Below are 17,999 nucleotides of genomic sequence, written 5' to 3'. Positions count from 1 at the left end.
GAGGAAGAAAAGGAAAAGGAGGAAGAAGCAGCTGTTGTTACCGAGCATGTTGGACGACTCGATCAGCGTAGTGTCCAGGTCCGTCCAGTAGAGGCGCCGCTCTGCGTAGTCGATGGTCAGCCCGTTGGCCCGGCCCACGTCCGCCACCAGGGTGCTCCGACCCGTCCCGTCCATCGCAGAGCGGTCGATCTTTGGCTTCCCCCCCCACTCGGTCCAGTACATGTAGCTGCGCACAGGAAACAGGAGAAGTGAGTAGATCTGATCTCTGACAGGAAGAGACTCACAGCCTGGCGCCCAGCTCGTCCCTCGTCCTCACCCTTCAGCGGGATCCAGAGCCAGAGCTCGAGGACTGTCCAGGTCCTTCCAGACCAGGACCTGACGGTGCTGCCCGTCCAGTTTGGCCACTTCGATGCGATTGGTGCCGGTGTCGGCCCAGTACAGGTTCTTCCCCAACCAGTCCACCGCCATCCCCTCCGGGTAGTCCAGACCGAACTCCACCACGTGTTCCAGAGCGCTGCCGTTCATGAAGGCCCGACTGATGGTCTGCGGGGGTTAAAGGTCACATGACAACAGGAAGTGTTAACACATCATGGCGGTTGGTCTCCAGCAAATAATCAAGTCACACATTACGTCCGATCCTCATTACTGATGAACATTTGAATATGAATGGGTTTGGAACTTAGTGTTTCACTTCACATCCTGTCTGAGTCTGTTTAACTTGTTCTTTATGAATCATCATTTCAATCTCTGCTCTTAAGTCAAAGTAAATATCGATCAACTTTAACAAGAAGAAGAAGAAGAAGAAAGTAAAACACAAGTCTGAAAACTGAAATCCTCGGATCAACCATGTGTTAAATTATAGAGTGAAGAGGAGAAGAGATGGAGCAGAGGAGATAGATGAAGGACGATGGAGGAGGGGCGGCGAGCAACCCTTCATTCCGTCCAACATGGCGTCCCCTGGGAGCCGACCAGCAGGAGGTCCCCGGCCCCGCTCACCTTCAGAGTGATGTCCGTCCAGTAGATGCGGTTGTCGGTGACGTCGAAGTCGAGCGCCGACGCCTCCTTGACGCCGGTGAGCGGGATGGCCACGTTGTTGTTGTTGGTCTCCAGGGAGATGCGTCGGATGTCGGTGTGGCGGGAGAAGAGCAGGAAGGCCTCGGGGACGATGCACGTCCTCATGTCGGCGATCAGCTCGAGGCCGATGGGACAACCACACTGAACGCCGGAGGGCTTGAAGAGGCAGAGGTGGCTGCAGTCACCGTTGTTCTCTGCACACGGGTTCGTACCTGAGGGAGGGACGGAGGGAGGGACAGAGGGAGGGAGGGAGGGAGGGAGGGAGGGACAGAGGGAGGGAGGGAGGGAGGGAGGGACAGAGGGAGGGAGGGAGGGAGGGAGGGAGGGAGGGAGGGAGGGAGGGACAGACAGAGGGAAGGAGGGAGGGACAGAGGGACAGAGGGAGGGAGGGAGGGAGGGAGGGAGGGAGAGACGGAGGGAGGGAGGGAGGGAGGGAGGGAGGGAGGGAGGGAGGGAGGGACAGAGGGAGGGACGGACAGAGAGAGGGAGGGAGGGAGGGAGGGACGGAGAGAGGGAGGGAGGGAGGGAGGGAGGGACAGAGGGAGGGAGGGAGGGAGGGAGGGACGGAGGGAGGGACGGACAGAGAGAGGGATGGAGGGACAGAGGGAGGGAGGGAGGGAGGGACGGAGGGAGGGAGGGAGGGAGGGAGAGAGGGAGAGAGGGAGGGAGGGAGGGAGGGACGGAGGGAGGGAGGGAGGGAGGGAGGGAGGGACAGAGGGAGGGACGGACAGAGAGAGGGAGGGAGGGAGGGAGGGACGGAGAGAGGGAGGGAGGGAGGGAGGGAGGGACAGAGGGAGGGAGGGAGGGAGGGAGGGACGGAGGGAGGGACGGACAGAGAGAGGGATGGAGGGACAGAGGGAGGGAGGGAGGGAGGGACGGAGGGAGGGAGGGAGGGAGGGAGAGAGGGAGGGAGGGAGGGAGGGACAGAGGGACAGAGGGAGGGAGGGACGGAGAGAGGGAGGGAGGGAGGGAGGGAGGGACAGAGGGAGGGAGGGAGGGAGGGAGGGACGGAGGGAGGGACGGACAGAGAGAGGGATGGAGGGACAGAGGGAGGGAGGGAGGGAGGGACGGAGGGAGGGAGGGAGGGAGGGAGAGAGGGAGAGAGGGAGGGAGGGAGGGAGGGAGGGAGGGAGGGAGAGAGGGAGAGAGGGAGGGAGGGAGGGAGGGAGGGAGGGAGGGACAGAGGGACAGAGGGAGGGAGGGACAGAGGGACAGACGGAGGGACAGAGGGAGGGACAGAGGGACAGAGGGAGGGAGGGAGAGAGGGAGGGAGGGAGGGAGGGAGGGACAGACAGAGGGAGGGAAGGAGGGAGGGACAGAGGGAGGGAGGGAGGGAGGAAGGGAGGGACAGAGGGAGGGACGGACAGAGGGAGGGAGGGAGGGAGGGAGGGACAGAGGGAGGGAGGGAGGGAGGGAGGGACAGAGGGAGGGAGGGAGGGAGGGAGGGACAGAGGGAGGGAGGGACAGAGGGAGGGAGGGAGGGAGGGAGGGAGGGAGGGACAGAGGGAGGGAGGGAGGGACAGAGGGAGGGAGGGAGGGAGGGACAGAGGGACAGAGGGAGGGAGGGACAGAGGGAGGGAGGGAGGGAGGGAGGGAGAGAGGGACAGAGGGAGGGAGGGAGGGACAGAGGGACAGAGGGACAGAGGGAGGGAAGGAGGGAGGGACAGAGGGAGGGAGGGAGGGAGGGACAGAGGGACAGAGGGAGGGAGGGAGGGAGGGAGGGAGGGACAGAGTGAGGGAGGGAGGGAGGGAGGGAGGGACGGAGGGAGGGAGGGAGGGACAGAGGGACAGAGGGAGGGAGGGAGGGAGGGAGGGACAGAGGGAGGGAAGGAGGGACAGAGGGACAGAGGGAGGGAGGGAGGGAGGGAGGGACAGAGGGAGGGAGGGAGGGACAGAGGGACAGACGGAGGGACAGAGGGAGGGACAGAGGGAGGGAGGGAGAGAGGGAGGGAGGGAGGGACAGAGGGAGGGACAGAGGGAGGGACAGAGGGAGGGAGGGAGGGAGGGACAGAGGGAGGGAAGGAGGGAGGGACAGACGGAGGGACAGAGGGAGGGAGGGAGGGAGGGACAGAGGGACAGACGGAGGGACAGAGGGAGGGACAGAGGGAGGGAGAGAGGGACGGAGGGAGGGAAGGAGGGAGGGAGGGAGGGAGAGAGGGACGGAGGGAGGGAAGGAGGGACAGAGGGAGGGAGGGACGGAGGGAGGGACAGAGGGACAGACGGAGGGAGGGAGGGAGGGACAGAGGGACAGAGGGAGGGAGGGAGGGTGAGTAGAGTCTCAAGATAAATGCACCTGTGCCACAACGAGGATTCAATCATATTGATGTGAACTTGGACCTGAACACAGCTCGGACGCGGTTCAGACTCGTGGACTCACCGAACGACTGGTGCACGTATGTGGCCTTGAGGCCCATGAGGTCGGGGAGCTGGTCGATGATGATCTCTCTCTCCGCCGTGCGCTTGTGGACGCGTTCGATGCTGCGGCGCTGCCAGTCCGTCCAGTAGATGAAGTCCCCGAGCAGCGTGAAGCCAAAGATGTGCGGAAGTTTGTCCTCCACCAGCACCCGTCTGCCCGTCCCGTCCATGTTCATCATCTGAAAGAGACGGGCAGGTTACACACCGAGCTCACACACACACACACAGTTACACAAACAACCTGCCTTTATCAAAAAAGGACGTGCAGCAACAATCACTTGAGTCAGTCGCTCTAAATGCTTTAAAGTCAGCATGTTTCATCCTCCTGTTTTCCCATGATGCCTTGTGTTTTGTGGAAGTCAGTGACAGTCTCCACTTTGTGTTTCTCACTGAGGACACGAGTGCTCAGGAGCTGGCAGCACATCGCAGAGCCACTGATAAGAAGCAACAGCTCCACAGCGCTAGCATATGAGCTCCACCCGTCCCCTCACATGTCCCCTCACCCGTCCCCTCACATGTCCCCTCACATGTCCCCTCACCCGTCCCCTCACTCGTCCCCTCACCCGTCCTCTCACCCGTCCCCTCACATGTCCCCTCACCCGTCCCCTCACCCGTCCCCTCACCCGTCCCCTCACATGTCCCCTCACCCGTCCTCTCACTCGTGCCCTCACATGTCCCCTCACCCGTCCCCTCACATGTCCCCTCACTCGTCCCCTCACCCGTCCCCTCACTCGTCCTCTCACCCGTCCCCTCACCCGTCCCCTCACCCGTCCCCTCACCCGTCCCCTCACATGTCCCCTCACATGTCCCCTCACTCGTCCCCTCACCCATCCCCTCACCCGTCCCCTCACATGTCCCCTCACATGTCCCCTCACCCGTCCCTTCACATGTCCCCTCACTCGTCCCCTCACCCGTCCCCTCACTCGTCCTCTCACCCGTCCCCTCACCCGTCCCCTCACATGTCCCCTCACATGTCCCCTCACATGTCCCCTCACTCGTCCCCTCACCCGTCCCCTCACCCGTCCCCTCACCCGTCCCCTCACATGTCCCCTCACATGTCCCTTCACTCGTCCCCTCACCCGTCCCCTCACATGTCCCCTCACCCGTCCCCTCACTCGTCCCCTCACTCGTGCCCTCACATGTCCCCTCACTCGTCCTCTCACCCGTCCCCTCACCCGTCCCCTCACATGTCCCCTCACATGTCCCCTCACCCGTCCCTTCACATGTCCCCTCACTCGTCCCCTCACATGTCCCCTCACCCGTCCCCTCACTCGTCCTCTCACCCGTCCCCTCACCCGTCCCCTCACATGTCCCCTCACATGTCCCCTCACATGTCCCCTCACTCGTCCCCTCACCCGTCCCCTCACCCGTCCCCTCACCCGTCCCCTCACATGTCCCCTCACATGTCCCTTCACTCGTCCCCTCACCCGTCCCCTCACATGTCCCCTCACCCGTCCCCTCACTCGTCCCCTCACTCGTGCCCTCACATGTCCCCTCACTCGTCCTCTCACCCGTCCCCTCACCCGTCCCCTCACCCGTCCCTTCACATGTCCCCTCACCCGTCCCCTCACTCGTCCTCTCACCCGTCCCCTCACCCGTCCCCTCACATGTCCCCTCACCCGTCCCCTCACCCGTCCCCTCACACGTCCCCTCACCCGTCCCCTCACTCGTCCCCTCACCCGTCCCCTCACTCGTCCCCTCACCCGTCCCCTCACTCGTGCCCTCACATGTCCCCTCACCTGTCCCCTCACATGTCCCCTCACCCGTCCTCTCACCCGTCCCCTCACCCGTCCCCTCACTCGTCCCCTCACCCGTCCCCTCACATGTCCCCTCACCCGTCCCCTCACTCGTCCTCTCACCCGTCCCCTCACCCGTCCCCTCACATGTCCCCTCACCCGTCCCCTCACCCGTCCCCTCACACGTCCCCTCACCCGTCCCCTCACTCGTCCCCTCACCCGTCCCCTCACTCGTCCCCTCACCCGTCCCCTCACTCGTGCCCTCACATGTCCCCTCACCTGTCCCCTCACATGTCCCCTCACCCGTCCTCTCACCTGTCCCCTCACATGTCCCCTCACCCGTCCTCTCACCCGTCCCCTCACTCGTCCCCTCACCCGTCCCCTCACTCGTGCCCTCACATGTCCCCTCACCTGTCCCCTCACATGTCCCCTCACTCGTCCTCTCACCCGTCCCCTCACCCGTCCCCTCACTGCAGCGCAGACGTCTCACTTGTACGGAGAAGCAGCCGAGCTTCAGCAGCTGAGGATTCTGGGAGCTGGAGTTTTAACAACTTCACACAAACTGAATTAGCGTCTGAACGAGGCTGCGGAGATCTGAGCGACATGGAACTCTGATCAATAAATCAAGATTTCATCCGAGCGACAGGTTCTGTTCCACTTCATGTTGATGATGTGAAATGTGTTGATGCTCTAATGATCAGAGTCACTTTCCTCAGACTGAGAGTCGCTGAGCTCCAGATTCAGCCTCTGTCTCAGACGGTCTGATGCTAATGCACTCAACCAAACACCATGTGAAGATCCACTCATAGATTAATAACATTCTCATTAGTGCCTGTTATATATTAATATTGAGTTAGACTGTTTTGTTTAGATGATTTTAACTGATCAGACAAAAGAAACCAAACTTCTCGAGAAACGAGAGAAGAAGTTTTTCACAGAGTTTGTGAAACAGAGCGAGGGATGAGAAATGTCAGGAATCTACAGAAAAGAAAAAAAGAGATCAGCTCTCAGTCGTTCAACTGATCCACAGCGTGGAGCGACGTGATTCGCTGCTCCCAGAACAGCCCCCCCCCCCCCCCCCACACACACACACACAGTGTATAAATATAAAATGAAGTTTCCAGCCTCGCTCGGAGCCTCAGCCAGAAGGGCTCCTCTGGTTGGGAGTTGTGACCGCACTGTGGCGACGGTTTCAGATTCTGGGTCTATTCTAAACAGAGCTGACCGCAGCTGGAGTGCCGGCCGCAATTGGAACCAGATGTGGGATCGAGCCGCAAAAACCGGGTCCTCCGAGAAACCAGGGGGGGGGTTGTCGGGCGGAGGCCCCTCCGATCTCCTGCAGGGCCGAGGGGCCTCTGGCCTCAAGCTCTGACTGGGACCCAAACCACCGGTCACCTTCAGGGCGGACTGGAGAGGAGGTTCAGGTCGGGTTGGGCCCCCCTCCCCCACCCCCACCCAAAAGGAGGAAGCCTAGAAATTACACCCCCCACCCAAGGAGCATGACGGGATGGCATGAGGACGAGGACCGCAGCGGAAGTGAAGTCTTCTTCAGTGTTTTCTCACGCAGCTGGAGTCCACACCCGAGCTCTGATGTGGAGCCGAACCCATGATGGACAACAGCTTCATGAACGACTGACGAGAGCACAGACGACTCAGAACGACAAACAAGGGAACAACAGACACAGACTTTTCTTCTTTCTCTGGTTTCAACTGGACCCCTGGAGCTTTATTGTGAAGGGACACCAGAGATAATGATGTCATCACGTGTCTCACGTACATGAACACTTTTACTTTCTCATATCGACCTTTCACAGAGATTGGCTGACAGGACTTTATTTTGAAGGCTAACAGGAAGTATCAATGTGTCTCTGAACGACCGGCCCGGTGGGAGCTCGTGTTCATCAGTTAACTGTCACAGCCATGACACCAGCAGGAGCTCGTCCAAGTGAACACACACAGACACACACAGACACACACACACCTCAATCTTGTCCGTCTTGGCGTCTCCCCAGTAGATCTTGCGCTCGTCGTAGTCGAGGGCGAGGCCGTTGGGCCAGCCCAGCGAGGTGTTCACCATCACCACGCGCTCCAGTCCGTCCAGATCTGCTCGCTCGATCTTCGGCACCTCGCCCCAGTCCGTCCAGTACATGTATCTGAAGAAGAAACCATCAACACAGGTTGGAACACAAACGTTTCAAATGATGATTTTATCATTTAGTTTCATCTTCTGAAGAAGGAGGTGGACTTTTTAATCACAACCCCCTTTGTTCCAGGTGCATCATGGGAAGTGAGTATCAGCGCCTTCACTGAAGAGCGATCAGTTGATGATGGAGGACTCACCCGGCCACAGGGTCCAGCACGATGGCTCTGGGCTCGTCCAGGTCTTCAGAGATCAGGATCTTCCGCATGGTCCCGTTGAGCCGGGTCACCTCGATGCGGTCCGTTCCCGTGTCGGTCCAGTACAGGTTCCGGGCGATCCAGTCCACTGCGATGCCGTCGGGGTGGTTCACCTGAGACGTGACCACGAACTGGGCGTCGCTGCCGTCCAGCTGGGAGCGGCGGATGGCCTTCACGTCGTCATCCGTCCAGTAGATGTAGCCCTCCACCGGGTCGAAGTCGATGGCGATGGCGTGGCGGATGTCGTCCACCTGCATGATGATGTCGGTGAAGTCCGGCGTGTCCAAGGAGATCCGCCGCAGGTCGGTGCGCCGGGCGAGCAGCAGCATCCGGGTCGCACCTGGACACAACAGGGAATCGAACTCAGGATGGAAACAACATGGCCGTCGCTGTAACTTCATTTAAATTCATTCGTTCTGAGTTTTCTAAGAATATTAACGGAGGTTCGATATTTTACAATTTAAACAAATTTGATATAAAGAAACATAAAATAAAAAGAAAACACAAACATCCAAATATATAGAACCTAAAGAATTAAGCATATTTATATTAGAAATAAACATGAAAACATATATTTTCAGTTTTTTGTATATTTCTTATCGGGAAAGGTTTAATTGTTACGTGTTTATCCGGCTTTAAGAAACAAAGAGAAGTAAAAGTAGAGCGACTCAAACTCCGGAGCAGAGACTAAATATATTCCCTCCGGCTCGGGCTGTGATTGGCTCGTGGTTTGTATCTTCAACTCCGTGCGTCCAAATCATCAGTTCACTGAGTTTAAACCAAACAAACTAAGTGTGTGTTTTTTGTGGTGATGCTGAACAAAAGCAACAAATTAGTAAAGTTTTAACATCCCATAGTGAACAGTGAGTGGCGTGCTGGTAGCGGAGGGGGGGGCGGGCTCTGAGACGTGGCTTCAGTCAAACAATAAACTTCAGGTCAGCCCGTGGCCACGTTTCACTGCGGCGGCCGACAGAAGAACCCTCCGGTGAAACGGTTAAACCGGCTCTGAAAGGAGCCATTGTCTGCGGGGAGGTCATGTGACCCGTCTCTCACAAAGGCTCCTCCGCCCTCGCTGCTCCGTCACTCGGCAGGCGAGGGTTACTGAACCAAAAATGTAAATAAAAGAGGCAGAGGGAGGAGGAGGGGGGAGGAGGGGGAGCAGGGAGGAGGGGCAGGGAGGGGGGAGGAGGAGGGGGAGGGACGTGTCCGGGGTTACCATGGCAACCACAGGTCCGCCCCACAACCACCAGAAGCTGCTCCGAGCGGCGAGGAGGCGGGACTTTGTAAATCAGAGAAAAGGAAAACACACACACAGACCCACACACACACTAATGAATTCAATCTGGACGTTTGGGCTCAATTCTTCTTTCTGGTTAAACAAGAAGATTTTTCTGTTTCTTTCGGAAAATAAAAGATAATCGACAAACGGCTTCACTGACGCACTTCAACAAATATCTGCTGGAGTTTTCTTCTGTATGCACACACACAACACACACACTCACTCACACACACACACACACACACACACACACACACACACACACACACACACACACACACACACACACACACACACACACACACACACACACACACACACACACACACACACACACACACACACACACACACACACACACACACACACACACACACACACACACACACACACTTTTTGATTTGAATGCGATTCACCTCTAGTCCGTGAAGATGACAAGATTAAAGGTGACACTTTTTAAAAGAAACTAACATTTATATTTAAAAATATAAATGTTTTAAACTAATTAAAAACCTTCAGGTCTCAAGACTTAAAAGGAACCTGCAGATGACACGTGAGTAATCGATTACTGAGGTCTTTCCACCATAAGTAACTGGTATTAGAGGAACCAGTGCTCCCACAGCCTCAGAGTGGTGCTGGTGATAACGATGGCAGTGGTCATGTCCTCACCGTCTCGGCAGGTCGTCCCGTCCTCCAGCAGCTGGACTCCGGTGGGACAGGCACACTGATAGTACGGCTTCATCGGAGACAGGAGGCAGAGGTGAGAACACTCTCCGTTGTTCAGCGAGCAGGGAGAGTGCACTGCAGACGACACACACACACAAACAGACACACACAGTTACTTCAAGGCCAAAGAACAAATACTCAGCTGTGTTTCATCTGTTCACACATGTACCGCTGTCGACTGACAGAATCCTGCTGGAGCCAAACTGGCTGAAAGTTTTTAATTAGCTAAAAATCAATTAATTTGAAACCTATAATGTGTCTGAGGAGACGTCTGAAAACATCCGACTCAAACAGGTTCCTTTAAAACAACCCTGGTGGTCAGAGAGGGACCTGCAGCAGCTCACACTCACAGACAGGTTGTCTCTTGGGGCTGAAGACGTGGATGTCCATGGGCGAGAAGATGTCCGAGTGGACGATCCTCTGCTCGGTGCCGGTCTGTTTCTGACACGAGTGGATGGAGTGTGTGTTCCAGTCGGTCCAGAACAGAGTGTCCTCGTACAGGGTGAGGGCGAAGGGGTGAGGCAGCTCTCCTTTCACCACCGACTCCCTGAAGCACACACACACACACACACACACACACACACACACACAGCTGATTAACAATGTAAAGGGCCTCATTTGTTATCGTTAAAACGAAAACACCAAACTCTCTCAGCTACAGTTGTGGCCTTGAAGGCAGCAGCCGAGGTGCCGGCGTGCTGTGGAGCGGTACCTGGAGGAGCCGTCCAGGTTGGCGCGGTGGATGAAGTTGTGTTTGGCGTCGGCCCAGTACAGCTTCTGTTGACTGTAGTCCAGCGTCAGGCCGTTAGGCCAGTAGATCTCCTTATCAATAATCATCGATCGATTGGTTCCGTCCATCCCCGCCCGCTCGATCTTTGGGATCTCGCCCCAGTCCGTCCAGTACATGAACCTGAGGAGAACAGACACATGTCAAACCACTGGATCCTAACAGACACACGATAGAGAACATCATCAGTTCATGACCCTGAGGAGAATCTGACTCCAACATAACGATTATTTAAATACTGTCATGATCCTCCGATGAGATCGACTCATGTCCCGACACGAGAGCGTCCTGCGAGTCACCGACAGGAAACACTGAGAACATCTGAGGCCATTTGTCCTGAAGCCTGGACGCCACACGACGAGGTCACAGTTCAGATCCAGAACCTTCTGTTCGCGTTAGAAGAATCAAAGCTTCACGATGACCATGCTCTGATTCTGTCTCTCAGGAGGAGCCGGGTCAGAGATGTTAAACGTGCACTGATGCTCACTCTGTCCGTTTTCTCAGATGTAAAAACCACTGAAAAGGAACTTTATCGAATCATAAAACAAATAGTTTCCTTGAGACACTTCAACACAACCTGTTTTTAACACATCACCACGATGGTGATCAGTGGGGGGGGGGGGGACGCTGTGCAGCTAATTCTCTGCCTTGTTTGTCTTAATTACCATCACAGCTGGATGCCCCCCCCCCCCCCCCCCCAAACAGCACCATGACTGATCTCCCCCTCCCCCCACAGCGACAGTGACGGTAGAATCACAGCTGGACTCAAACATCGCTGCTTCAGATCCAAACACAAACTGTGGCCGGACATGAATCGTCTGATTTATAACAAAACCTTTTATTTAATGAGACATTAAAATAAAGACATTTCTTCTTACTCCACCTCAAGTAACAGGCTACAATTAGAATCAGGTTTAATAGTTCACTCTTTGTTTTGAGTGACCAGTAAAACTTGACCACATCTATTTTGGAAGAGAAGGTTAAGGTTAGCTCTAACCCTAAGATCAGACAAAAGTCTAAAAAAAAGTTACTGAGGTTATATTTCTATTCTTCAACATGAACCTTTACATTTATCTGGCGCCACACGGAGGCTTCAACCCTCAACAAACCCCAAATCATCATTAACCTTCATCTCAAAATGATTTACTGACTTCTTTAAAGACAAAAACAGATTCTACGACTTTAAATCAGATAAGTACTGGATTTGTTGATCAACAGGAAATGAATCACTAATCAAGAAAAATTAAACACAAGTGAAACTGTGACGGCAGCAGAACTGAAACGGTTCCGACGCCTCTGAGTTGGACCCGGCCACGGCAGCAGGAAACAGGATGTGAGCAGAACCCAGGAAAACCTTCTGTGACGCGACTGAAGACAACGAGAGGTCAGCTCGGAGTCAGGGGGGGAGGGGGACAGGCCTTGGAGGGCGGGGGGGGGCACTGTCCAAAATGAGCCCTTTAATGAGCCCAATTACACGCCTTTAAAATGTGAGTGATGTAATGATGAGGCTCACTGTTGTGTAAGAGGAACGTCTTTGTCCTCACTCTCAACACAGCTACAAGCTAACGGCTAAAAGCTCAATGTTTAACATGCAGCCGCTCATCACTTATTGATCTTCTCAAACTAATACTCATGGTTCTCTGGTAGCGCCACATTTCCATACGCCCACCGCCATTTTTGAATTAAGTTAAAGGAACGCACGCGGGCGAGTGAGGGGGCGAGTGAGGAGGCCCCGTGAGGAGGCCGCGTCAGGAGGCTACGTGAGGAGGCTACGTGTCCGGCCCCGTGCGGAGGCTACGTGAGGAGGCTACGTGTCCGGCCCCGTGCGGAGGCTACGTGAGGAGGCCACGTGCTGAGGCTACGTGTCCGGCCCCGTGAGGAGGCTACGTAAGGGGGCTACGTGAGGAGGCTACGTGAGGAGGCTACGTGAGGAGGCTACGTGCTGAGGCTACGTGTCCGGCCCCGTGAGGAGGCTACGTAAGGGGGCTACGTGAGGAGGCTACGTGAGGAGACTACGTGCTCGGCCCTGTGAGGAGGCTACGTAAGGGGGCTACGTGCTGAGGCTACGTGTCCGGCCCCGTGAGGAGGCCACGTCAGGAGGCTACGTGAGGAGGCTACGTGTCCGGCCCCGTGAGGAGGCTACGTGAGGAGGCCACGTGCTGAGGCTACGTGTCCGGCCCCGTGAGGAGGCTACGTAAGGGGGCTACGTGAGGAGGCTACGTGAGGAGACTACGTGCTCGGCCCTGTGAGGAGGCTACGTAAGGGGGCTACGTGAGGAGGCTACGTGAGGAGGCTACGTGCTTGGCCCCGTGCGGAGGCTACGTGAGGAGGCCCCGTGCGGAGACTACGTGCTCGGCCCTGTGAGGAGGCTACGTGAGGAGGCCACGTGCTGAGGCTACGTGTCCGGCCCCGTGAGGAGGCTACGTAAGGGGGCTACGTGAGGGGGCTACGTGAGGAGGCTACGTGAGGAGACTACGTGCTCGGCCCTGTGAGGAGGCTACATAAGGGGGCTACGTGAGGAGGCTACGTGAGGAGGCTACATGCTTGGCCCCGTGCAGAGGCTACGTGTCCGGCCCCGTGCGGAGGCTACGTGAGGAGGCTACATGAGGAGGCCCCGTGCGGAGACTACGTGAGGAGGCTACATGCTTGGCCCCGTGCAGAGGCTACGTGTCCGGCCCCGTGCGGAGGCTACGTGAGGAGGCTACGTGAGGAGGCCCCGTGAGGAGGCTACGTGCGGAGACTACGTGCTCGGCCCTGTGAGGAGGCTACGTAAGGGGGCTACGTGAGGAGGCTACGTGAGGAGTCTACGTGAGGAGGCTACGTGAGGAGGCTACATGCTTGGCCCCGTGCGGAGGCTACGTGAGGAGGCTACGTGCGGAGGCTACGTGAGGAGGCTACGTGAGGGGGCTACGTGAGGAGGCTACGTGAGGAGGCTACGTGAGGAGGCTACGTGAGGAGGCTACGTGAGGAGGCTACATGCTTGGCCCCGTGCGGAGGCTACGTGAGGAGGCTACGTGAGGAGGCTACGTGAGGAGGCTACGTGAGGAGGCTACGTGAGGAGGCTACGTGAGGAGGCTACATGCTTGGCCCCGTGCGGAGGCTACGTGAGGAGGCTACGTGCGGAGGCTACGTGAGGAGGCTACGTGAGGAGGCTACGTGAGGGGGCTACGTGAGGAGGCTACGTGAGGGGGCTACGTGAGGAGGCTACGTGAGGAGGCTACGTGAGGAGGCTACGTGAGGAGGCTACGTGAGGAGGCTACGTGAGGAGGTTACATGCTTGGCCCCGTGCGGAGGCTACGTGAGGAGGCTACGTGAGGAGGCTACGTGAGGAGGCTACGTGAGGAGGCTACGTGAGGAGGCTACGTGAGGAGGCTACGTGAGGAGGCTACATGCTTGGCCCCGTGCAGAGGCTACGTGTCCGGCCCCGTGCGGAGGCTACGTGAGGAGGCTACGTGAGGAGGCCCCGTGAGGAGGCTACGTGCGGAGGCTACGTGAGGAGGCTACGTGAGGAGGCTACGTGAGGGGGCTACGTGAGGAGGCTACGTGAGGAGGCTACGTGAGGAGGCTACGTGAGGAGGCTACGTGAGGAGGTTACATGCTTGGCCCCGTGCGGAGGCTACGTGAGGAGGCTACGTGAGGAGGCTACGTGAGGAGGCTACGTGAGGAGGCTACGTGAGGAGGCTACGTGAGGAGGCTACGTGAGGAGGCTACGTGCCACCGGCTGCGTAGCCTCCACGCATAAACAAGAATTGGGCTTTAATATTGACAACCATGTTGCTGTTGCCTCAGTGTTCCCAAGACACATCTGTGTGAGAGTCACAGGGACACAAGTCAACTCCCTGGACGTTTCGTAAGAACGGGATTACGCAGCCTCGACCTCAGTCAGATGTTTCCTGTCACAGTGGCTCGTCTGTGGGGAACCTCTGGACCGCGGAGTTGAACCTGTGTTGTTCTAAATAAACAGTTTTATATGAAAGCAGTAAAAAGAAGGCTCAGTGTCGTCTAACTTTCTGTTTCCAGATGAAAACACTGACCCACAAACGGAGCTGCTGGGCCTCTCCACGTAATCCCATTCAGGCCAAGACAAAAGCTTTAACTGATGGTCTGCCCAGGAGCAACACACAGCAGCCTTCAAACACGCAGCTGCTTCAGTTTCACTCGTAACAAAGCAGCTCCACCACTCAGAATGAAACCTGCTTCTTACAAACTGTAAATGACTCCGTGCAGAAGTGATTTCACTTCTCTGAAACACGCAGCTCCGGACAATGAGGCCTCGACCAGGAGGTAGGGAGTCAGAAAAAACTCCAGAGAAATGCCGTGCACACAACACATCCCCTCACCACAAGAGCTGCATTGTGTTTGGTACCTGATGCATTAATCATCCCAGTTGAACCGAGTCCAGCTCTGCGTTCCAGCGTGGATTTGGAGAACCAGTTTTCCTCTGCAGCACGAGGCCAGACTGAGCCCGACTGAAAGTATGTGGAGAAACAGATCCTGCAAATATAACGACTGCTTCGCTTCATCATAGAAAACTGAGTCTGGATCCGCTTCAGGCAGGATTCTATGGTTATCTGTCACATTTAAGACTTTAGGACCAAGATAACATTTGTGTTTCAAGGTCTCTGGCTGTGTTACAACATTTCAACACAACAATTCTCTGCTGTGTTTGTCTTTCGTCCGACAGTCGGACTCCAAACCAGAGTCAGAGAAACAGAAAACCACGAACAGCGAGAACCAGAGTCCAGCTCTGAGCCGAGTGATCACAGTCAGTCAGGTCCTAACATCTGTTTCTACGTCTCAGCCAAAATAGAAGTTTAATGACTCTGGAAGCAAAGTGATTTTTCTAAAACCTGAAAAAATATATCAATTTCTGTCCAGCCTCTGCTAACTAGCATTCTATACGAGTATGAATCTGAAACCTACCACTACAGGAAATATCACAGTGAACCATATATAACACCACAGCTTCTCCAAGGTGAGGCCCAATCACCTGGACCGCCCCCTGGTGCCGGACCCAGTGTCTCTGACCCGGGTCGTCCACGTGGGCAGATGGAGGTGGAACCGTCTCCATTGAGAAGCATCAGACGTGATCCGTCCCAACGCTGAGGGATCGGAACACAGCTGCTTCTGGACAGACGCTCTCTGTCTCCTCCTCTGACCTCACTTTACACCTTCACAATGAATAACTGGCGTGTAACTGGCGTGTTGCTGGCGTGTTGCAGCTGCTTCACCTTCGTCTGACTCCGTGGGAGAAAAACATGAACGTATGCCGAGCATCACATGCTTCAGCAGAGGAGCTGGTATGTGCAGCGTCATGCTAATGAGACACCCATCTCTGTGACGCGACACATTCCCTGGATCTGAACCATCAACCCTGACACAACCCGTGGGGTCCGTGTGCCGGGACCCCATGAGCACAGTAGAACTCCACAGACACACACAGACAGCGTTTTCCTCAGACTAGCGACTCAGCGTTTCAATGTGACACTCAGGAGCCTGCAGAGGTCAGAGGTCACCCGGCAGCACAGTTTATGCAATATTGTGCAACTTTTTGATGGTTCCCCTTTAAATAGAAATATTTCCTCTCATTTCCTCTTAAACTGTTTAAAACTTTCCACTGTTGCTCTGGTTCCACCCGGTGGAGTTTCCAGCCTGTTAGTCAAACGTTCTCTTTCTGATTGGTTCTTATCGGGCGTGACCCCGAGGTCAGAGGGGCTGACGGGAAACATCCCTGCAGTTATGACGAGGACAGAAAAACATTACGTTTCACTACCGTTGATTTAAATGGTCAAAGTTTTATATTATCAAAGAAGTGAAGGACAAGGCAAGGTCACAACTCAAAGTTCTGGTTTCTGAACAAACAGGACATCGAGTTTAACCTGAACGACTCGGAGTGAAGAACCCAGCATCATCTCAGCCCCGGAGAGAGCAACCGGCTCGCTGCCACTTTAATCTCCAACACTGAGCCGGATCAAACACCGAGGAGGGAAGAGTTCCATGAATAGAAACCCAAGAGAAGAGAGAAAGAAAGACGAGGGAGAGAGGGAAATTTAAATAAAACTAATGAATACATTAAAGCCTCTTTTATCTGCGTCCTAATGGATTTACATCCTAATCCGACCGCGCTGAGACGAGGGTGTGTTCCTGTGACCTTCAGTAGCAGACGAGGTCCAGCAGGTGGAAACAACCATCACTGACCACCTTCTGTCTCTTATACAGTGACACGGCAGGAAAAACCATTCCAGCAGGTTGGTATGTACCATATGGGGGGGGGGGGGGGGGGGGGCTCACTGGAATCAGGGAAACAACAAACTGAAGACCCGTCAGGTCAGACTCACTCAGTTCGGTCAAACAGAAGATTTCACTCCGAGCTGAAGGGAAACAAATATGATTAATGTTCAGATGACGTCACCAGAACTCAAGAGCCCAGTTCATATAAATCTAGAAACCATGATGGTTGTGGGATTGTTGGGTCTCGATGGAGAAGGTTTGAGGATGAGACCTGAGGAGAGGTGACCCTTCTGTGTATCACGTGTGTTGAACTTTGTTGTTGTTTATGTTATTATTGGTGACTGTGTATTATCTCCAGCTGACACCAGACAGTCCTGGTCTCGTCCTCACAGCGGAGGACAGGAAACCTCCACCCGGACGCTGTTGTGGAGTTTTCTGGAGAGTCGGGAGGAGGAGCTCCGCCGCCCTGCAACCCAATCTGACCCAGGACCAGCCCCAGACAAAGCAGCGCAACACGCCCTCCTGCTCTTGTTCAGGAGTCAGAGCCTGGAGCTGCGTTCGGCTGCAGCATCTCGTAGATCGGGGTTTGTACCATGTGACCACAGAATGCCACCAAGAAACAAAATGCATTGTGGGAACCCCCCCTCCCCCCAATCTGAGAACGTTGGGACTCACCCTCGTTCTGGATCCAGAGCGATGGCCCTCGGCTGGTCCAGCTCCTGCCAGAACAGAACTTTCCTCAGAGACCCGTCCAGCTCCGCCACCTCCACCCGATTGGTCTCTGAATCCGTCCAGTACAGTTTCCTCCCCAGCCAATCGCACGCCAGTCCGTCCGGGGAGGCCAAGCCCTGCACCACGATCTGCACCGTGCTGGCCCCCGACTGGTTGAAGACCGTGCGTTTGATGGCCTCCTCGCTCACGTCGCTCCAGTAGATGAGGCCTTGGGAGTAGACGTAGTCCACGGCCGCGGCATCTTCTAGCCCCCCCACCACCACCGTGGCGTTGGCCTTTTCGTGAGCTGCGTCCACGAGCCGGAGGTCCCGTCGGTTTGCATAGAGCAGCAGAGGCACGGCTGCAAGAGACCAGAGTTCAGAGTGAGGACGAGGTGGGACACTGAAGAAGAACCAGCTGAGACATCGACTTCAACTGGTGAGATTAACATCACCTGGGGATTTGTCTACCTCTGAAGCATATATTATAAGGAACATAAATTATTTTGGTAAATTGGAGACTTCATAAAAATTGATTTCATATGATTCTTCCCTCTTGTATTTACTGTTCATCACTGATCTCATGAAAACAAAAGGAAACAGACGTGTGAGAAGCTTTTGCTTCATCTCTCTCTATGTTATTT

The 17,999-nt window shown here is 55.7% G+C and overlaps 1 protein-coding gene across 2 annotated transcripts in view; it reads right to left on the bottom strand.

Moving 5' to 3' along the window:
* Window positions 1-17,999, bottom strand: part of lrp6 (low density lipoprotein receptor-related protein 6) — a 30,532-nt gene that overhangs the window by 11,099 nt on the left and 1,434 nt on the right. For both annotated transcript variants that reach the window (XM_062382314.1, XM_062382313.1), the window contains exons 2-11: window positions 17,321-17,717; window positions 10,340-10,537; window positions 9,978-10,174; window positions 9,571-9,702; window positions 7,566-7,962; window positions 7,207-7,378; window positions 3,452-3,668; window positions 997-1,286; window positions 317-543; window positions 42-226 (exon numbers count right to left, since the gene is read on the bottom strand). In XM_062382314.1, the coding sequence (XP_062238298.1) occupies window positions 42-226; window positions 317-543; window positions 997-1,286; window positions 3,452-3,668; window positions 7,207-7,378; window positions 7,566-7,962; window positions 9,571-9,702; window positions 9,978-10,174; window positions 10,340-10,537; window positions 17,321-17,717 (2,412 nt within the window). The remainder of the gene's footprint in view (window positions 1-41; window positions 227-316; window positions 544-996; window positions 1,287-3,451; window positions 3,669-7,206; window positions 7,379-7,565; window positions 7,963-9,570; window positions 9,703-9,977; window positions 10,175-10,339; window positions 10,538-17,320; window positions 17,718-17,999) is intronic.

This window comes from Platichthys flesus, chromosome 23 (genome assembly GCF_949316205.1).
Source record: "Platichthys flesus chromosome 23, fPlaFle2.1, whole genome shotgun sequence".
NCBI lineage: Eukaryota > Metazoa > Chordata > Actinopteri > Pleuronectiformes > Pleuronectidae > Platichthys > Platichthys flesus.
Note: the sequence above shows the minus strand (reverse complement) of the source record. Positions and strands in the feature narration are given on the sequence as shown.